Consider the following 22,617-nt stretch of genomic DNA (forward strand, 5'->3'; position numbering starts at 1 on the left):
GGAATCGATTGGTCGGAGAACTATTACACACACTTCATTTCTTTGACACGATTCAATTATTTGAATTCTTTATTAGAAAATCCATCAATTCAACAGTGATTGACAGGTGTTCACTCCACGTCTGATAATCTTCATTTAATCTCTTCAAAATATCTTACAATGACATGAGAGCAAAAATTGTTCATAGAAAAGTGAGAGCAGAAGTTTGCCTGGCTGTGAGCTCCGGCCGACGTGTGTTATCGACATGATTGCAGGTTCTTCATCTGACGCAGCACATGTTCAAGAGAAAACCCGATCCAGGACTCACAGTTCGGACATTTCAGCCACTGAGCGGCACATAAAGTTAGTTTAGTTAGAATGCTGAAAACAGAAACTCACTGTGGCAGGTAACAACACAGTTTACATGAGACCAAGGAACAGTTCTTCTATTGCAGCCAATTCCAAAAAACTGCAGGAATGTCAGTACTTTAATACATAAACTGTGTCCCAGCTGTTTCTCTGATGAGTGACGTTGGCTGTTACATTCCAGAGTTGATTGAGCATGTTGATTTCTGATGAACAGTACACTTTGAAAATTAGCATACAGTGTAGACAGTTGTTTGTCGGAAACTGGCATTCATGTCAACATCCACAGTGTGAAGACGACAGAGCAGAGCTCTGTTACAAATGAACACAGGTACCTCCAAGTTTAATGCTTTAACATTCACACCATTTATGTATTTTAATACAAGACTAAAAGCTTGAAGGTATTTTGGTTGTTCTCTTGAGTGATTCAAGGAGTACAGAAACTATGTCTGTTTCTATCTTAAAGTGGTTTCCACCGTTTGATCTGAGGTTTTGTGCTTTCTAATCATGCAGTTTGTCAGATTTGATCCAGAACGCAGCAGCAGAACTCAGACTTGTGAGTGTTAAGTGGTTTTAATAGATCGAGAGCCAAGCTGAGTGGACGTACTGAATGAGGCGCAGTCGTGTAGGCAGAGTGAGCAGCTCGGGTGTTATAAAGGTGTTCAGGTAGCCTGGCCAATCGGCGAGCAGCGAGGGAGGCTAAGAGCAATGAAGTTTAAGTAGTTCCAACAACGGTGGTTGAGTTGTTTATACTAATTGGTTAAAGGCTCCAATAGTTTCAAATGAACTCAAGTGCTGCGCTCCAAATGTTCTACTTGTGTACCAACACTCACTCCTTTGAGAGCATGAGTGTGTTCAGTCAGTATAGAAACCAACGTAAAGAATTTTCGAATTAAGGCGTCTGATGAAGCTGCAGCTGTTCCTGAGCAGAAGAACCAGTGTGTTTATTGAGTGTGTTAAACAGGAAACAAAAGGACGTTCATTTCTGGGTAAAAAAGCTGAAGCTGCAGATATTTAATCAGGTGATGTGATCACGCGTTGAGGTTATTGCCAATCAGTGCAGAGCGGCGGTGTGCGATTTGAAACAACACTACACTGTCAAACTTCTTGCACTACACAAGTAAGAGTCCAAACATGCGAGAGCACTGTTTGTTAGTGCGGTAAGGGAAGTATGTCCTTAGGGACACAGCTCAGGACGACGCCCAGCAGGAAGCAAGGACTGGAAAGTTTGACCGGACAGATATTCACACAGTGAAGTTGAGTCTGGGACCACCAGGCTGGTTTTCAGGGGCTGTAACTCTGGCTCGTATTAACAGGTGTACGGATGGAGTGAAATCCGAGCTGCTGCACTTCCTGTGTAGACAGTTGGATTTACGAGCAGCGAGTCTCTTCTATGAGACGCCAGAACTCAATCCACCACCGTGATTCCTCTCTCGCTCGCACGCTGTAAACATGGAAACTTTTCGCGGCTCTGCCGTCGCTCCCGTGACATCACAGGATCTGTGAGGAAATGGGAGGCGGTTTGTTTTGTTTTCTGGCAACACTAAACACACTTTTCTCAGTCAGGTTTTTGGGAAATTTGCCACCATTTGGTTTTCAACACTGACAGTAAGCACTTCTACGATCCACTCAGTGACCGACATGTCCGAGGTCGTTACATGCCGGTTCTGGATCGGGGCGGTGCCGGGACGTGGATCTGACTCATGACCAAAGATTTCCACAGAGCCCGGACAGACAGGACGACTGAGTAGACCCAAGTTGTATACCAGCTCTTGCTTACACAAAACCACAAACAATAGGCCAATGACCACCATACTATATCACTAGCACACGGACTGTATTAACTTGTAAGTATATCACATCTTTTCAACAGAGGAAGAAAAATGATGCTGAATCAAGAGTTGAAGAAAAAAAACTGAAGCCATCACAGCAATTTACATGTCAAACAATCAGGCTCTTGAAAACAGAGCACATCCAGTCAAATGTACATCACCCTTGTTTGTCCCGTTGATCCTGTACAGTATTTACACATGTGCAAAGGAAGTGAACACAACAAATCAGAGTGAAACCTAATACCTAAGACCCCAGACCTTGCATGTGTTTGGCAAACATCTCAAACCTCATAGGAAGCCGAGTACCTTCTTCCTCCTCCTCCTCTTCCTCTGGTCAAGAAGGGGAGGAGGAAGAGATCTGGCTGGAAATGACTCTGCCGATCATCCTCTGCTCTGTTTAGCGATCGGAGGATATGGACGACCTCCTCTGACTCCAAACTTTGCAGCTCGTGTACAAAAAGCCACGACATTCTTGAGGCAAAGCAACATTGTCCGAAGCAGCGCAGACGGTGTTTTAATGCTGACTCTGTGGTATTGCTATTCAGACCGAAGCACGCCGGCGTCGCAACCACAACGTCTGCCGATTCTGTGTGTGAGTGCAACATCAGCGAGGCCACTCTCGTGTCGAAAAGGAAAAGTGAAGGCCATCTAGCAGATAAATGTTTGAGCAGCGCGGCAGCCAAGATTGTTTGGTTTTTACTGGGTTCTTGTAAAAATGTGTCAAAGTGCACACATTATGTATGACCTGAAAGGCAAAAAGGGGGTCCCGAGCATGATCCTCTGCCAAGTGCTGCAACAACTTAATAGGCTTAGAATTAGCCTGTCAGAAGCATGAAGAAAGGGATTACTGTAAGATCCCGAGCCAAAGGAAACGAGGAGCAGTGACACAGCGAGAGCAGATCAAGTTCAACACAACGGCATTATGTGTCAAAGAAAGCAGAGAAAAAGCAGAGATCCTGTGGCTGGTGGAGGATGGAGCTCATGTCTCCTCTCACATCTTCCTGAAGGTGAGAGGTTCTGCATGTATAAGTGGGACCGCTGGCTGACATTGTGCTCAGCCTGGTAAACAAATAACCGCGGCAGTTATCGCACCTGATCCAGCCTCACGGAGCTCCGCCACGTAAAGCAGAAGGTCTGAGGAATAAATATAAACAACTCAATAAAAGTGCCTTCACTGATTCCCTCGCCCCTTTTTACACATTCAGGGCTGGTGAATATTTATGTCACTGCTCCTTTAAAAGGAGCCGCTCACACTTCACAGAATTAAAGAATTAAAGAGATTTTCAAGCAACAGAGGAGTTTCGTTCAGGAGGGGATCTGTTTGCCACTTGTGTGTGTGTGTGTGTGTGTGTGTGTGTGTGTGTGTGTGTGTGTGTGTGTGTGTGTGTGTGTGTGAGGGAAGGAGGGAGGGAGGGAGGCGGGGGGGGGGAGGGGGGGCAATAAAGTCCCAGACAGCTTTATTGTAGTGCACTCGCTTATTTGGATTTTCTTATTGAAGGATCATTCTGATTTATTACAGCTTTATATTATTCTTATTGGCTATAACAACACTGTGCTCACCAAAATATCTACTAAGATCTGAGACAGTGGACCGGTCTCACAGCGTGATCGGTCCAAGCAGGAGAAGCCTCTAATGTCGGCTGCGTTCCATGGAGTTCAGCCAGCTCCAGCTCCCTGTGCCTCTTAATGGACCAGCGCTATGGTTAATGGCAGCAGGTCCACCGGAGCTTCTCCGGCTGTGAGGAGTCAAACGGTCGGTGAGGTGCAGTGAGGCCAAACACCCAAACAACATCTGCAGGTGGAATACAAAGTGATAACTGAAGTTCAAGATTTCATGATCTGACTTTAGATTCTTGTTGTCAGGATGACTTTTTTTTGTCCTTCCGCTTAAGGCTCTACATAAACAAAGGGGCCCAGACATTGTCGTTATACATTCTGGTCAACTGGTTCGGGGCGTGTCTGGGACTAGTCAACTTATCTTCTCATTTGCAATGTGAAAACACAAACCACAAGTACCTGCTGCGGGACACTTGATGATAAAAATTTCCTCCACCCTCACAACCGATGAAGCAGCCGTCGGAAAAGGAAAAAAAAACAAAAAGCACCAGAGTTTGTATTTCTGCCCTCCGGGTTCACTGAGCAAAAGTGACCTGACAGCAGACAGTTGCCTCCAAATACCATCATGCTGTATGTTTTTTTATTACCTGAGCTTTCAGGGCGGATTTTTGCATTTGATGCCAAAATAGACTCAAATCTGGATGTGAACATTCCTGCTGGTGGTTTTTACGTCAGGTTCTGTCAAAACACTCCACACAGTTTTAAATGATGGCCCTTTGGAGAAACGTACGCTGGAAAGAAAATCACAGGATAATGTCTCATATTGCATTTAGGAATAATTAGCACCGAGTCCAAGATGGCGTTTGGAGACAAGCTGTTTGACTGCCACTCTGACTTTCCCCTCTAATTGAATGTAGAAGTTTCTGGGGCCATTTTGCTCTTCATTCACACTGGAGTGATTGTGTGAGGAGGAAGTGGAACCTGTGATGTGATTAGCCTGAGACTCAGCTGCAGTTTGGAGCAGCAGCAGCGGTGGGTGTCACACCTCTCCTCTTCAGTACAAAGACAGCTCGTAGAGGACCGCGGATGAAGTCGAAGCCATGATTCTACCGATCACTATTCTAGTTCTTGTTCCCCAGTTAAAAACATTACCTCCCCGTTATGTGACCTTGTGTGTGAACACTAGCTGATGGGATGTGTGCATGTGCTTGATGGGCCGAGTCCGTGGTGCTGCGTGCTCGTCCATCACGTGTCCCAGTCCAGCTCTCTGCACGCGATACGAACCAGTCTGAGCTCCAGTTCAAAGGCGTCGGGCCGCTCCTGAGGGTTGGCCGACAGCATCTCCCTGATCAGCTGCTTCATGTGGCTGTTCATGCTCTTTTTCCTGGCGGGGATCAGCAGCTCCATCTTTGGGTTCTCTAACAGGGCCTCCCCTAACGGTACAATCTCTGAGCCCTGCTGCACGTAGCTCCCCAGCAGCTCCTTCTGAGTCTCCACGTCCACAAAGGTGATGCGCTCCACCATCGCCCAGATGATCACCCCCAGGGCGAAGATGTCCGCCTTGGCCGTGTAGTGGCCCTCCCACACCTCCGGGGCCATGTAGAAGTCTGTACCGCACGCCGTGGACAGGAAGCACTTGTTGACGCTGGCCGGCTCCTCGGGGTTGAGGCCGGAGGTGGAGCAGACCTTGCTGAGGCCGAAGTCGGCCACTTTGAGGGTGGGCTCGGACGAGCCGGCCGGCGTGCAGGCCTGCGAGATGAGGATGTTGTCCGGTTTGAGGTCGCGGTGTATGATCTGGTTGCGGTGCAGGAAGGCCAGGGCGCTGCCCAGCTGCAGCATGAAGCTGGTGTTGGTCTTGCGGCTGGGCTTGCGGGACAGCAGGTAGGCGTTCATGTCGCCCCCGTCGCAGAAGTCCATGACGAACCACAAGTAGTAGGCACAGCAGGGGTCAAAGGTGATCTCGCCCTTCAGCGACGTCTCCACCAGCTGCAGTACAAACACACCACAGGAAAAATAAACATAAATATACTTTTTAAATAGTCATGTAACAGTCACATCACCCACAAGCTCTACACATGAAACACTGAACAAATGTAACATCACTTGGGACTAATGCAGCAAGTTTCACAGGTTTAGTTCATGTTTCTTTTCTTTTTTCATTTCCTTCACACTTTTATACCTTTCATCGTCCTTTTAGTTACTTTTAAATACTTTTATTGGCCTTATCTGTCCCAGCTCATGTTTTATCTGGCCTTCTCTTTCACTTTGATCTTTTAATGCATTTCATTGTCCTCATTTTTATTCTTGTTGATAGTTTCTACTTCTTATCTCACTTTATTCTACCAGTCCTATTGTCATCTTAGCTTTTAAGCCATCATCTACCTTTCTATTATCTCTACTATTATTGGCCTGTCAATCATCTGTGAAGCACCAAAATGTACAAAAAGTGCTATATAAATAAAGTTTGATTGAATTGATTGATTGTTGGCAGACCAGGCTACAGCAGCTGGAGGAGACAGGAGGAGAGAGGAGGAGAGAGGAGGAGCCCGGTCCATCAGCTCCTCTCTGTCTGCTCTGTCTCCAGCAGGAAGGCAGTAATCTCATAACCACAAATTTGATTTGATGCACAAGTGTTTCTGGTGAAGATGAAAGATGAACACAACAACTTGAGCCACTAAACAAGCTGTCTGAAACCAGCGTTTATAGGAAATAAACATAAAGCTTCAAGCCCCAACAGACACAGCTGCAACGAGAGCCAATGATCAGAGCCTCTCGGTGTGGTTGGGCATAAATAATTATTGATACAGTGGGAAGCAGCCCTGCAGTGAAGTAGGGTTACTCTGGCTTGGTATTCAGACCGTGTCGTCTCCCTTCGTGGAGCTTTTCTTTAAATCCAAGCTGCAGGAGGAGCCGCTCATCTTTTATCCCTGCTGCATGAAGTCAGTTCATTTAATCTCCCTTTTTGACAACGGACCACAAACCCACGAGGTTTCATCCATCTCTCATTAAATTAAGATTAACCTGACACGTTTCTAGAATTTGATGGATGGTGTTTTGCATTAAACACAGAACAGTTACAGGTTTGTTAAGGAACAATGTGCAAAGTAAAGGGCTGCATCATCTGGAGGAAAAGTCAGCCATTCATCTTGAAAATGTGAAGTCGCTGTCGTGACAACAATTAGTGAAAAAGCTGAAAAGGCAGTTGACACAGAAGTGCTTAAAGAAGCTGAAGTGTTCATTTAAATGTAAGCATTGATTAACAGCAGAGCTGAAACATCGTGGTGGATGAAAATCAATTCATACATGTCTTCTACGATTCTCAATTAAGTCCCTAAAAATCCATTTTTTTATTAACGTTATGTTAACTGAGCAAAAAAGGTGCAGGTGAACTGTGTGGGCAAAATACAACAGCAGCACAGTGTGCACAACGGCTGTCCTGAAGTCATCTTGATCATCTTCATATAAAACAGTGTTTGGCTACATTTTGGATTTAAGTATGTAATATTTGGCTCTGCAGGACAAAGGAAGCGTTTAAGGGCTGTAATTCAACACAACATTGACTGTTTGATATGCTCCTCAGGTTTGGAGCCACGTTTTATTGTATGTTCACTGACAACGAAAAGACCTGTTTACTTTTAAGTGTAAAATTAAAAAAAAGTCCATTCAGATAAGTATGCAAACATTCAGATGTTTAATAATTTCCTGAAATTAACGTTTGAAGCCAGCAGTGTGACGGCAGCTTTCCAGCATTTCTCTGTTTTATCCTACTTGAAGAAACGTTACTGGTCTGTCAGTGGACTAATGTTCTGTGTGAGCGCCACACGGTGGCCAGTTGGTTGATCGATGAGTGTGAGCAGAGAAGTCTCGGGTTCCGGCTGCAGGAAGGCCGACAGTAGTGCGAGTTAACACGATTTATAAAAATAAAAAATGTTAGGTTAATACAAATCACACTGTGTCTGCCAGCATGCTGTAAATTACGCTTTCAAATAACCTCCAGGTGGAACTCCCTTCTGACAATATGAGCACAGGTACAGGTGTTGTGAGGATCATAGGTGCACCGGACTGAAGTCTCCATCTGAGCCCAAACATAAATCAAACAGTTCGGGGTGAATACTTTCAGAACCTCATGATAAGAGTGGAGCTGACCAACACACTGCAGCACCTCAAACTTCAACCACCTCTGCTTGGTGGAGTAAACAACACATTTTGCTTCAAAATGGTGTTTAGGATAATGATGGCTTTTCCATCTGTTGACATCACAGCAGAGAGGCTGTTGTTCACTGCTGGAGAAGATTCCCCCCTTTTACCCTGAAACACACTCGGACTGTGTTTTTACAAAAACCAATGACGTTGGTCAGTAAATGATATTTTTTCATGGCTCGCATACAGTGAGAAGACCGTGTAATGTAATGCGTGACTGTGTAGTCACAGACAGCAGATCTAGCCATAGTTTTATAAGATAAAAGCAGTGGAACTGTCATGTACTCCGCTCCTCCGCTCCCTTCACTGGTTACCAGTAGCTGCCCACATCTGTTTCCAAACATTGGTACTTGCGTACCGTGCTGTGAACAGATCGGGTCCAGTCTACATCCAGGACATGGTCCAACCCTACATCCCAGCCCGCTCCCTCCGCTCTGCTTCTACCAATCGGCTTGTTGCTCCTCACTGAGCCAAACACTCTACAAAATCACGACTGTTTGCTGTCCTGGCTCCTAAATGGTAGAATGAGCTCCCCAACGACATCAGGACAGCAGAAACTCTGTACATCTTCCACCGTAAACTAAAAACACACCTCTTCAGACTTTACCTTGAATAGTAGAACTTTAGTAGAACTTAAAATGACACTTACTGATAGAACTTTGTAGTTTGGCTTTCTTGAAGAAATTGTATTTTCTTGATTCTTGCTGTTCTGTGTTTTGTACCCTCATGGTTGAAATGCACTTATTGTAAGTCGCTTTGGATAAAAGCATCAGCTAAATGAAATGTAATGTAATGTAATGATATGTAATGTGATGTGGAAGCAGAGAAAGTTGAATTATCAGATTTGATATAATCTGTGACAGCTGTTAAAATACCAGCTGAAGTAGTTGAACCATCAGCTGAAGCTTCAGATATAAACAGCTTTACAGGCAACGCAAACGTTGTGAACATGTGTCGTGAACAATCCCTGGTGGGACTCTGAAAACAAACGGCTGCCTGTTGTTTGACATTCCTCTCGCCAAGGAATCCAGTACCCGAAATAATAGATGCAAATTATCCCACAGTTGGTGCGGTCCGATAAGTCTGCCCTATTATCATTTGCTCTTCTGTGAGCACGTCCTGGAACATTACAGAGCAATAAAAAACAAGGGCAGCAATGAAAGGGATTCTGGGAAAGTGTCCAACGCCAGCGCTGCAGAAAACTGAATGAGCGGTCTAACAATAGCCTGCGGGCCGCTCACAGGCTATAATCAGGCCTGTGAGCCGCCGTCAGCCAGTGGGGGGGCACTGCGTCATGACAGGCTGCAGACAGGTTGACTGGAGAGGAGAGCCCCCGGTCCGCCCCCCACCCCCACATTCATGTGACTGTGGGGCCACAGACAACACAGATCCAACCAGAAACCTCCAGCTGATACACAACAACAGGCGTATAAACCAAAGGCAACATGTGTGCCGACATCCAGCGCTCCAACACTGGACTCTCCAACACTGATGACTAGAAGACGAGTTTGCTGCTGATGACTCGCTGTGACCTTTACATTCATCCTATTATATCTACACTGTCACACATTCACCAGCGGCGATGCAGCAAAAAGCTGTCAACTGGAGCAGAGTGTAAGAAATAAACTCTCCTCTCTTAATCTGAAATATGTCAAGTGTGATACACGCTGTACATCTAAAAAGGCTTCAGTTTCATTCCAGTTTATAACGTCAGTCTGTTTTATGACACGGCAACATGTGGCCGACCAACAAGTGCTTTTCAAACACCGTTTTCTACTTTCTTAGAAGTCTGCCATCATCAAGCACAAACTCCCTGCAGCTTTTTTATATGAAACCTTTTGTTTTTGAGTCTGACTGAAGGGAAACGGAAACTAGCCGCCTGGAGCAGCCATGTTGCTGACTGTATTAAAGATCAGCATGTTGCCACTGAGGATGGGCCGCTCGTCTTTCTGCCTTTATCCCCCGCGGCGTGAGCTCCCTGAAGCATTTAGTAACACGGTCATTGAAGGTGGCTCATGTCTGTGTTTGTTTTCAGTCAGACTGCAGCGAGTTCACACTTCTGCCCTGAGACACACTGTTTTCTGTGACCCATGTTTCCTTCATTAAAGGTGGAGAATGAAAAGTGAGTTGGACCCACAGAGTGACCGACCACGTCGACAAGAAATATGTCTGAGCAAAATAAACATTCAAACTCAAGGTGCACTATTGCTCACAATAACGCCGTTATCATTTTTCAGAGGATAAAAAATAAATAAATGGTGTATTGTGGCTTGTTGGTGTAATGACGCCATCATTACATGTGTAACTTCCACAGCAGCAGACAGGCTGAGAGCAGCTACATCTACTGAATGTGAATCTGACACTGATGGAACCAAGTTACTGCTGTTGTTTACAAACTAAACAACGGAAAGAGATATTTGTTGGTTTCTGGTAAACAGTTGAAGGCAAACTGTTATTTTTATGTTGACATATGAAACAAGAACACTTTTTGAGTTGTAACTGTTCTTAAAATTTATAGCCACATTTTTTTGGTGCATTATTTCATATCTTCAAGAATATTGTTGTCGCAGAGGTATTGTGATATTATTTCAGGGTCATATCGCCCACCTCTTGGCATGTCTTGTTAATAGTATTGTTTATTAAAGCACTTTTTCATAAAGATGTTCCAAGATCAGTATCACAGGCACATTTAATGGGTCTGTATCAGCTACGATAAAGCTGAACCAAGTGCTGTCCTGTTCTTACTGAACTAAAGTGTGTTGTCCACTGCAGCCTGCTGCTGTTACTGCTGCCCTCCTAAATGACAGACAGCGCTGCACTGCAGCAATTACAGTCTGTGAAACTGAAAAGCTACTGGTCACAGCAGTGATCGACTCCTCCGACACCTGAACCACTGAGCTTCCTGTTATTCCTGCCCGCTCCTTCTCAGCAGGAAAGATCAGAGTAAAATAAACACTCGGTAGCTTCTCATTAAAAGCTGCCTACAGTCATCGCTTTCACTCTTTACAATGACAAATGTCTGTCTGATTTATTAACCTTAAATCCATGAGTGACTTGATGACAGGCTTAAATCAAACTCCCTGCAGTCTGTGCAGCAGACACAAGGAGACCGTTTCTGTCTAGATGACTGATCGCATCAGATTCAGCAGTTTAACTTGTTCAACTGGAAGCTCACGAAAAAGAAAGTTTGTGAAACTTAGTAACTCCAGCTGTTGTTTCAGTGTGTCAGCTTCATATCCAATCAACATTTAGGTAAATCTAATCTTGCTTTCAGGCAGATGGGAATTGGGAAATTTACCATTTGGGAACGTCCCACTTCTGAGTCGAGAGCGTTTACAAACAGGCAACATGGCCGCCTCCAAAAAATGTGTTCCGTTTCTATTTCTGCTATCAGAATATAGAAAAGTGACAAACAAGGTTTTCACCGTCCATATAAACCAACACATGGAGCAAATGGAGCTTGTTCTCTACATGTTTTGATGTAGTGTTGTTTAAAACATTAAACACAGCGAGCAAACAGGACAGCTGCTGGTTTGGTTTCAGTTTCGATGCCCTTAACTCTTCTGTGGTGTTGAGAGTTGACCTTTCAGCTCGCTGTAACTCCTCAGTACTTGACAGTCTGGTTGTTCCTCCCTGATAGTTACTGAGCCACCCCTGCTCTGCATCAAAAGTAATCTCTGGCTAAGGAGTGAAAACCTGCAGAGCGGAGCAGCAGGCCAGAGTGTGCTGCCGGCTTAAACTATTAGTAAACTGATCACATCGTATCAAGAGGACATCATTTTTAAAAGGCGTTTACCAAAGTATAATATGTGAAACATCAAGGTTGGACACTTAAAACCCTGACAGACATGAGGGCGTCATTAGGACGAGCGAACCTGACTGGCATCTTTAACAATTTGTTGTACATTGAAAAGAAAAGAATTAGAAAATAACTCTTATCATGCTGCTCTATTAATATCTTAATTAATATATTTTAACAGGCTCAGACTGTCCTCTCTACCTGTTGTATGTATCTACCTGAGCATGACATTTTCCTCTATTCGTTTAAATGAAGAGGGTGGTTGTGGGGGGTACAGATGTCTCTGACTTTGTGTGTGTGTGTGTGTGTGTGTGTGTGTGTGTGTGTGTGTGTGTGTGTGTGTGTGTGTGTGTGTGTAGGGGGGGGGGGGGGGGTTGAGCTTCACTATGCAGAAATATGGACGTGCAGAGTTTAAAACTAAAATGGTTTTCACATTCATCTGCTGGAGGAAGAAGGTTTCTCAGATTCTCAGACCTCGTTGAAAATCAGATTTTAAGGGGCAAGCATGATGTGTGACATCACAAAAAACAAGGTGATCTTGGTCCGATTACTCTTACACAAGTGTGATGTGGAAACCAGCAGCCTCCAGCACTCGCACACTGAGATTAGCTTTCCAGTGAAGTGTGAGACTTCCTGTGTCCAGCAGTTAAACTGCAGGAAGGAAATATATTTGCACGTTCATAGATTCTGGTATTTTCAATGAGTGAAAAAGAGTAGAAGTCCTTTTCAGGATTTCTTACCAGGTAATTGACATTTTCTAGTCAGAAAACTATATTAGGCAAACAACATTATTCAAAGTGGAGTATTTTATATTCACATGATGAAACAGGTTTGGAGGTTTCACTTCTGTGAGTTCACACAAAGCAAAATTCCTCTTTCACTGAGCGTTTAAACTAAATGCACAGATGTTGTTCAGCAGACTATTTACCAAACCCGTGGAAACAACAGCAGCAACTACAGCTGCAGCATCACTGCCCCCCACCATCACTTCAAATGGATTTTTTTTTCAGCCAACTCTCTGTAATTTAAATCTTGTTTAAAGGCAATTTCTTGTTTTTCAAAGTTGTGTTGACTATTTTATCAGCACATTATGAAATTACACTTGTGTGTGAAAAAAGAGGGAGTCAAAATATTTTTGTCAATCATATAAAAACATGTTTATGTCAACATATTTTGGACACAACACAACAATGAAAAGACATTGAAGCCATCAGGTGAGCTACACTCAGTAAGCAACAAGTACGAACTGATACATTTTGTCAAATTGGGGACATTAAAAGTAGCAGAATCAGCAATGAGCAGTTCCTGTCGGTAATGAAGCCCTGAATGTAAAGACAGCTGTCACTGGATTACACTGATTTTGAAGTTACATTTTTGAAGTCTTTTTTGTTTAAAGTGTTGAATTTCCACATCTGTTCCAGATACTTTTTCACACTCTGGTCCTGAACTTGGGAACACTTCATCCCCCAACTCACTTCTTTACCAAACGGGCAGATCTCGACTAAACCAACTCTCATTCAGTTCTTGCCTGCTGCTTCACAAAAGTCATAATCAGTTCTTTTCTTTGGAAAACTTTTACTTTGAACTTTCTGCAGGAAGTGTCGTGCTGTTGTCTGTTCGTTACAAATCAAAGTACTACACATGTTGTTGACGAGTATTACTGCGTTTCCCATCTTTATTTGCTGCGGGACGTGAACGCAGCATCAGTGTCCTCACCTCAAGGTAGAGCGGTGAACTAGACCCGTGGTTCATCCTCTGGGCCAGCTGGTCCCGCTGCAGGATGCACTCCTCTAGGTGGATGACGTTGGGATGCTGGCTCTGGATGCTGCTCAGGGCCCAGAACTCGCGCAGGGCCAGCTCCACATTCTCTGGAGAGTGGCAGCGGATCTTCTTCACCGCCACCCGGGCCCCCGTGCGCTTCACTACCGCCTCATAGACCACGCCGTAACTGCCGCGCCCCACCTCCTGGATCAGCTCGTACTTCGGCTGGCTGCTTACCATCCTAGTCCTCGCTGGGGAGAAACGCATGGGTGTTAATGTGGCCCTGTCCAACTGGTTCACTTCACAAGATTCAGCAAGTCTAAAAACACACCCACCAGCACCTCTGGGAGACGGGAGCACTCTCACACCAGAAAACTCCCTCTTTTGGGGGGGTGACACAGGAACATGTATTATTTCATTGTATTGTTAGATCCTTGCCACTGCTTTGTGGGATGAAGGCAGGAAGCACAATGTCACCGTATGCACGATTAGTTACAAGTAGTTCCTGTTTGGAATATTGTTACGGATCTACAGAAAACTGTCTCTGGATTACTGTGACACTGAAGAAAGTAAAAAACAAGATGATTATCTGGCGTGTTTCCAAGCTGGAGGAGCATCGTTTTTTAATTCCCAATGGGGTGTGTAGAGGCAGTATGGAGATGTGATGGGTTCAGGGACCTGTGAAGCTAAATGGAAACAAGTCCGAGACCGTTATGTAGGTGCACAGTGGAAATGCTGGAAATACCGAGTGTGGACGGAGCTGACGGTGTTTTGTCCCCCTGTGACCTCAGGATCAGCAAAGTAGTGATCCCCTCGATCGTCACCATGTTTATTATTTACATTAGGCAGTTGCAATAATTCACACAAATTCAAGCAAACTCCTCAATATTTGCGCGAGCTTGCAATTTCTTAAAATTCCCGTGATTTTTCCCCAAAAGATTTCGTCAGCAGAATCTGTGCTGAAAGCATTCGGGCATAAAGAAAGTCTTTTCAGACAAAACTCGCTTTATTAACACAAATTACTCCATTTACAGTCAGTACGGTTCTCCTCCTCTCATATCCAAAACAAACTCTGCGCACCTGTGGAAACTGGAACAAGCAGAAAAACAGGAAGTGGGGCGGTTTGCAGAAAATGTGGCCTTCACAATAACATTTTCTAATGAAATGCTCGTTATCAATGGAAGTGATTACACACATCAAGTTGGAAAGGGACCGCACTTTGTTTTTGTGCATCCAGTAGGTCTATGTGTTGAATGAACATAAATTAATTATTATCACAGGAAGTTATAACTATTCCTTTAAATATTAAATATCCCTTTATCAGGTAGTGCTTAAAAAAGAAGAAAAGAAATTCTTAACATTTTCTCACTCACAAAAACTCACTTAAAACTCTGCAAATGACATCGCAATTTATGAGCAAAATCTGTCACAAAATCAAGCATTTTTCATTGCAAACAGTCAAAAAAACTCCACGAAATCCTGGATGGACCGATCGGGCAAATCAGGATGTTGTAACGGTATCACTGTTTTTCTGGTGGAGTCCTCGACTAACAGAGTACAGAGGCAAGTATGTGAGCGATAATGTTCACCACGCAAATGGCTGTAAACACCAACGCACGGCTCAAAAGCAAGATGATCTCAGTGCCTCGCCGTTGTTTACCGTGTTGGTAAATGAGTCAAATCATAGTCAACAATTTCCTTGCTGTTGTTCTCAGTAGACCTGCATGTAATTCACCCTTTTGTCTCAGAGCAGCCTCGCCTCTCCTTCCCTGGCCGGCAGGTATTCAAACCAAACCATCAATTAACATTCAGACTTTCTAACCATCCAGTTTTTCATGTTTATGTGTTGAATAATTTCCTTCACACGGGGAGTCAACCCACACGCAACAATAAATCAAAGCTGACCTAATTAACATACTATAAAAGTACACAGTGAGCATCCACAACACCCCAAGACAGTGACGCCCGTCCAACAGCCAGTGAAGGTTTCTGGAGGTCAATACAGACTTGGGTAAATCTTATCTTTACACACCTTATTTCAATCTAAGTCATGTTTGGCCACACACCTGTCTGGTGTAACTGAGCGAGGACGAGAGTGTGGGGTACATAGCTGGAGTCTCCTGATAGTTTGTACGACAAGCACTTAGGGAACGTTTGTAAATTGTAGCATCTACCAATAGTGTGCACGTGTTGTGTTTTAGGGATTAGCTGGAGCTGCTGGGGCTCAGCGGGGTTCATAATGCGGTTCAATCTTCTATTGCCATTGGTTTGTGAACGGGAGTGACTTCTACAGCTCTTTGAGACTGCTAAGGGAAGAAGGCACTATCCATTAAGACATATTTGTATTTATGCTACAGCAAATGTAAGTGCCACAACAGCAGTGTCCAACACAACAAATCAAACTGAATAAAATTTGATCAAATAAATTGTTTTATTTTTCATCTGCCTCTCCACCATGTGCAGAAATTGTACACAAAGTTATACAGATAACATATAACAGCATGAGAATAATGAGATAAGAAAGTTATTATCTATTAGGCAGTGATTACATACATAGTATATAAACAAAAATAAATTATACTTATAAATTCTGGTCTTATCTATCGTTCATCATCTATCATCAACAACCAAATGTAAAGGGCCCCTTATGTAAAATAAACCGTGCAAATAATGCAAAAATAGTTATTTTGGCTGCAAGGTACATTTAGACACTGCTGTTGCTGGGCTACAGCGTTCGGGGGGGGAGGGGGGTGCTTCATGTGCTTATATTTGGGCGGGGCAGTAGGCAGGACCTTGATACCATGTCTCCACCCCCCAACCAACCCCCCAACACCCCATAATTCTGCAGTGGGAGGACACATTGTCCATCTTTTACTGACAGTACCACCGTGCCAGTAGCTGCATGCAGTTTTGATGCATGTGCCAAACACTGGCAATAAACTTAGAAGAAGCTGGCAGGACAAATATCTGCACTGAATTCAAGAAACGAAGGCTGCCAAAGCCTCACACCCGTTTCAGCCAAACTTGAGGAATAATAGGGGTTCTGTCTGCGCCGATGTGTTAGGAAGGTGTTGTTTTACAGCTGCTGATTACAGCAACCCCAATACAAGCGAGCATTTAAGAACTGCAATAAGATAGACACAGCAAACAGCTAGACAAATCCTTTAACTGTAATTACCATCTTTACTGCTGTTACTTAAGCATCACTCATTTCCTAAGATCTTCTGAGGAATATGTCATTCACTGTAGTTTGGTAGCTTCACCAAGTCCAGAGAAAAACGTTTTCTCTCTGAATTATTCGACTAGTTTTCCTAAATAACGCCCGTCTGTTTACCTGCGAGTGTTACGTGACCACAACAGCTGCTCTCCAACTCTTTTGATTGGCACACCAGTACTGTGATGGACAACTGACATTTCTTCAGGGACCTCCCTGAACATTAAGCACACAGTTTTAAGCTTTACTTCCTGTCTCTCTCGTTACCATGCCAACATATAGGCAGATAGCTTCAAACAAAACACGAAACTCACACCCACTAGAAAAATACAGTTGAGGAACTTATCTACGACGTTACTGCGTGTCCATGTTACACATATCAGCACACGCCTCAACCGCACCACATACTGGAGCTCCAACAAAGGCCTGCGTGTTAAAGCGACACCACATGTCACCAACTGCTTTCTGTTACAGGGTCATGATGTTCCCTTGTTAAGGTGTTTACGGCCGCTCACAGTATGCAGGTGTCCTCCAAGTCTTAGTTTCATCACGGAAACTACAACAAAAATGTTTATCTAAACACCATTTTTATAACTAAACTGAAAATATAAATGAAAAGTAATACAATTTCAAGACGAGAAGGACTTCTCAGCACGCGTCCGTCAGTCACGTTATCTGTGGTTCCACGAAGAAACAGATGTATGAACTAAACTCATCTCCGGGCTACAGTGACAAGAAACAGCCGAGGCAAAGTACGGACGCGCAGGAGGCGGCCGACATTTATATCAAAGTAATCGAATGTAACGTTATCAGGCGATGTAACGTGAACGTTCTTTAATGTGTTTGTCAGGTGGGACGAGTCACGTCCACATGCAACGACTGCCCTCCATCGAAGATTTATAGATCAGCAGACGTTCACTGATGTTCTTCAACCGTTTAGTTTAGCATCTCTTCTCAGGTAAAACGCCGCCGCTGAAAGGGTTTAATGAACGCGTGAGTGAATCACCGTCCGTCGGATGTTGCTGAGAGACGGAGACGACAGGTAGCTGCTGAAAGTGATGCTAAAACAACGAGAGCGGCTGTGGGACGATAACGTTAACCAGCTGCACCGAGGAGAGTCCATCAGTTATATCACCGGAGGGCAGACGGACACCGAGCCCTTCCCGCCAACCTCGCCGCAGACCAGATTAACGCCTGTAACCATGGTAACCACACACAAAGCTGGCAAACCCAAGATGCTAAAAAGACAAAAATATGAAAGATGCAAAAATGAGACAAAAATTGCCACTGATGAAAACTAGACTTAAATAGTTTTACTTTTTATTGAGTAAAAATAATAAAACTCAAATGACTCAAATTTTACTTTTAACAAAAACATATTTTTGTCAAAAGAGTAAAACTAAATCAACATCAGGTATCAAAATGAAGTCCTTCAACATGCCGTGCAACACACACATTACAGGAAAACAAATTCTCACATAACGAGATCACGTCTCCCGTCAGTCTCACTCGTCCGTGTTGTTGTTTGTCGTTCCACAATCTCAATCAGTCACTCAGAAGATCACAAACTTGGGACCACAATAATTAATGTTAATTCACCCAAAGCTTCACAAAATTCCAGCAATTTCTCCACAATTAAGTGAATCAATCAACAGTCTGCTGAAGGCGTCACTGCACTAAATGAGTCTTTCCAAATCAAACTAAAATACCTCCTCGTTACATGCAGTGAGAAATGAGCATGAAAGATGAGTTAATGCACCTTTACATTTGAAATAATTTGTTTTAGTGCATATGATTTGTGATTAATTCATACTATTTAAAAAGCATTAAAGCACATTTTCACAGAAGATTTTGGCAACATATTCTATGTTACAGTCTGGGACTGTTTGTAAAGCGACATCACTTTTATGACTCAGGAATTTTAAGCCCCATGAGTTCTTTAGGTTCAGAAATGTTCTAAATAAATATTTCAAATATATTTCCAGCTACTTCTGTGATGCATCTTCCTTCATTAGCTATTAGATGAAAAATATAAATCTTTTTTTCCCCACAACTTACAATTTTTGTCAATTTCTGAGTTTTTATTTTTTTGTATCAAGAAACTTTACAAATTCCACCGCAATTATTATTATTTATTTTTTTTAAACAGCAGCAAAATTTTATATTTCTTATCACAACAATCGCAACTCCTCAAAATCCTGAAGGGATTTCCTGAATCACTTGCAGCACTCTGGCTACAGCTGCCGAGTATTTTATTAATAGACTTTTGCTTGATAAATTATTGAAAGAGTTTATCTTTTTAATCTAAATTGCTGCTGATCAATTACATAATTAATGAATTATGGTTTCAGCATTATTCTAAATGAAAATCACGAGTTCGGGAGGTATGTTTAAAGTCATTACTGTGTACGAACATTTTAACAAATATAACAATAACAACGTTATAAAAATCTACATATTTACGTGTTGTTTCTTTATATATGACGCCAGAGTCAAACTGCCGTATTGAATAAAACACTTGATCATACAGGTCTGAGTTTGGAGGAAGACATTGAAGTCAGCAGGGCATGAATCACCTGCGCTCTCACGGCCCGTCCGCGGGCTGATCAGAGAACTTTAATGGGGAGGAGACGTGACGCTGTCAGATGTGGAGGACAAACACGTCGGAAAGGTCCGGAGCGCGAAGCTGTCCCCAGACTGTCGGACAGCAGGACAGACAGCACGCTCGCAGGACAGACAGCACGCTCGCAGGACAGACAGCTCGCAGGACAGACAGCACGCTCGCAGGACAGACAGCTCGCAGGACAGACAGCACGCTCGCAGGACAGACAGCACGCTCGCAGGACAGACAGCTCGCAGGACAGACAGCACGCTCGCAGGACAGACAGCACGCTCGCAGGCTCGTTGGACGCCCGCTGGCCTGATTGGCTGAGCGGCTCGCAGCTCCGCGGCCTGGCCGCCGTCAGCTAACGTTAGCTCATCACGTTAACAGCAGCGAACAAAGAGTCCAGCTCCGTCTGCAGCGACGTCACGTCGGCGTGCAGCTTCAATTAAAACGTCAAACCAGCGCAGCGCTCTTCAATGGCACGAGGCACGCAGGAGGCACGCGTGACAAGCACCAGGTAGTGACAGTTTATTGTCCAGTGTGTGTGTGTGTGCGTGCGCGTGTGTGCGTGTATGTGTGTGTGCGCGGCAGCCTCCAAAAACACACACACACACACACACACACACACACCTGCCAGCCAAGTAGGTAAATCGCCACAGCGCACGAGACAATAGTCGAAATGTGCACGCGGCTGCAGTTGTTCCACCGCGAGTTGTCACCTGCTCAGTCTCACCTTTGAATCGCTGCTCGGGTTCATTTGTTGTCTTCCTGTCTCTCCCTGGCAGCCATTACCGCCGCACACGCTCTGCTCGCTCAGTCGAGCCGGGGACGTTTTGTCAAACACTGGACGTGAGCGCGTGCAGCTGCTGTGCAGTGCAGCTCAGCGGTGGCCGGAGGGAGGGGGGCGGAGGGGGGCGGCAACTTCCGGCTCTGCATTTCAAAATAAACTCACTGAACCATTTTCTTTTTAAGTTTGCAAAGAATTTTTATAAATTTGCAAGCATTTTAGCAGAAATATGGACTATCTATTTTTAATCTAAACCTAAATATATATATATATATAAACAACGCAATAGTCCAGTGTAGTCAATATTACAAACTTTTGAAACATTCTTTTAAAACTCGCTTTGATCTTTTTTTATTATTATTATTATTATTCCTTAATTAATTTAACATCAACTAAAACTCAGTGAAGCATTGTAAGTTTCCAATACAGAAATTACATTAAACACTGCTACAATATAAGTATGACTGTTTTCACTAACCTAAATACATGCAAGTAAATAATTGATTATTCACGTCTTAAGTAAAGACTGCTTTCAAAGAAATGGCATCTAAGTGTTTACACCAGACTTAATTCTACTTTATTTAAATTATATAAGAAGTTGTACACTATTTTTTTTTTTTTAAGTTACACAGCAGTTTGACTGATAACTTCTTTGCCCCAAAGATGACAAACTCGTGCAGTATATTTTGAAGGAAAGCTATAAAACTTCCGGCCTTGCCCGAGGCTAAGTCTGGCTAACTTTAGCCAGTCAGTGAAATGCAGACACCTTCTTTCCACCCCTCTCCCACAGACCTGTCACTTCCAGAGGGAGGACGCAATAACACGCACACCTGCACAGATTTATGCAACCCAATGCATTGGCCCTGAAATCATGTCTGAAACATACCAGCTGTAAGTTTTGCTGAAATAATGACACAGTGTGTGTGTTATTTATGTGGTTACTCGATCAATCTGTTGCATTGTTCTCTTTATTCTGTGTTTTTCAGCATGAAGTGACATTTCCTCAGTTATAACTCAGAACTTTACTGTCAGTGAGAGAATTGCATTTCTTTCAACTAATATTATTTTACTTACTGCCCACTGTGCCTATAATGAATATCATCTTCAAGGTTTGACAATGTCTCCTGAAATGATTGCTTGGTCAATGTTGTGTTATAATATTTGCATTTGCAAACCATTGTTTACTGACATGCTGCAAAGAAACAAATCACAACTTTCCAGTCAAACAGATGTTTAGATTAACGGTGATTGGATTTTATGTCTGAGCTGACAGTCAGTGAATGCAGTTTGCTTGGTTGTCATGCAGAAACCTCAAGTCAGCTGATGGTCGTGGAAATCCAATGGATTCATAGGTAAGGAGTTTCAATTCATCATATTCAAAAATTGTGGAAAAACATCAATAATATGATCATTTGTGAAGTAAGTGATGAAATTATCCTTAGTTATTCTTCGTTTCATGATAACAGACTTTATTTTTAAATAAAAAAATGTATGATAATGTCATCTTCTGCAATGTCACTTTTTATACGAATATATTACTGGTAATTGGTGCCTATCCACGCTGACCAGGTTCTGGACAGGTCCATTTTTTTCTTTTTAATGTTCTTCAAACCTGTCAAAGATTATCGTTGATTTATATTATTTACACAATTTGATTATGTACATTTTTATATTATGAAGTCTGTTGTCTCCATAGCAGCAACTCAGCAAACACAATTCAATGAATAATGCTTTCCAAAAAAAGTAATTTGACCTTAAGTTAAGTTTACATTTAAGATGCATCGTCATTATAATGTTGTGTTAAAACACACTGTCAGAAGAATCCTGCATTTACTGCAAAAAACTCAAAGGTTCATAATGTTAACTTTGACAGTCATCAGCATAAAGTATAGGTGCAAGAAACAGGACAATGTAACACAAATCTTTACTACATTTGATCTTTATTATCTCATTGTTTTGCAGCACATGTCATTTCAGTTGCAGGCTGAAAATACAATCAATAAAGTAGGAGGTGAGAATCAAAGTACAGGAATCACTGGATTCAATAAGGCTTCAGTGTGTGTTCAGCGCAATCCACAGTACTAAACATGCCACGAGGAGTCAAAATAAACACGCTAAATTCAAATATTCTTTGCCTGTGACGATATATGAGTGATTTTGGGAATAGTACCATCATCACAGGGAGACAGAAGTTACTGCTCTGGGATGTAAAGCTGTGATCTGGGATGAAGGCTAAAGCTTCAGTCAGAAGCATCACTTTGGTCTGAAGGAGCTCTTATTTTTTTGGCTGCAACAACAAGCATAAAGACGCATGTTTTTTGAGGAAACACACACATTGAAATAAACTGTAAAAAAAAAAAACCAACTAATAAATATATAAACCGACAGCTTAATAAACAAAAACTTTACAGTAATTACAAAGTGGTTTCTGGACATGCTTTTTTCTAAGCTGTCCGTATGAAAACCAAAACCGCACCTGAGGTAGACTTGTATAGATTTTGGACAAGACTATTTCTG

General features: G+C 43.1%; 1 protein-coding gene across 1 annotated transcript; it reads right to left on the reverse strand.

The window, feature by feature from the left end:
• Positions 1-65: 65 nt before the first annotated feature.
• Positions 66-20,173, reverse strand: pdik1l (PDLIM1 interacting kinase 1 like). Its single transcript, XM_069176423.1, has 3 exons — positions 20,047-20,173; positions 13,450-13,745; positions 66-5,720 (listed from the first exon to the last, which is right to left on the reverse strand). Exons 2-3 carry the CDS (start codon positions 13,732-13,734, stop codon positions 4,980-4,982), a joined length of 1,026 nt encoding a protein of 341 aa, XP_069032524.1. The 5' UTR covers positions 13,735-13,745; positions 20,047-20,173; the 3' UTR covers positions 66-4,979.
• Between the last annotated feature and the right edge of the window lie 2,444 nt (positions 20,174-22,617).

The sequence above is a fragment of the Embiotoca jacksoni genome, unplaced genomic scaffold (genome assembly GCF_022577435.1).
Source record: "Embiotoca jacksoni isolate LCO1_2020_lvr unplaced genomic scaffold, fEmbJac1.0.p SCAF_7, whole genome shotgun sequence".
NCBI classification, from domain to species: Eukaryota; Metazoa; Chordata; class Actinopteri; family Embiotocidae; genus Embiotoca; species Embiotoca jacksoni.

Bases quoted from the DNA above. Each gene is read 5' to 3' on its own strand.
- pdik1l (XM_069176423.1), bottom strand. From the start codon at position 13,734: ATGGTAAGCAGCCAGCCGAAGTACGAGCTGATCCAGGAGGTGGGGCGC. The intron at 5,721-13,449 runs GTGAGGACACTG...TTTGTACTGCAG, and splicing joins GTTCACCGCTCTACCTTGAG to CTGGTGGAGACGTCGCTGAA.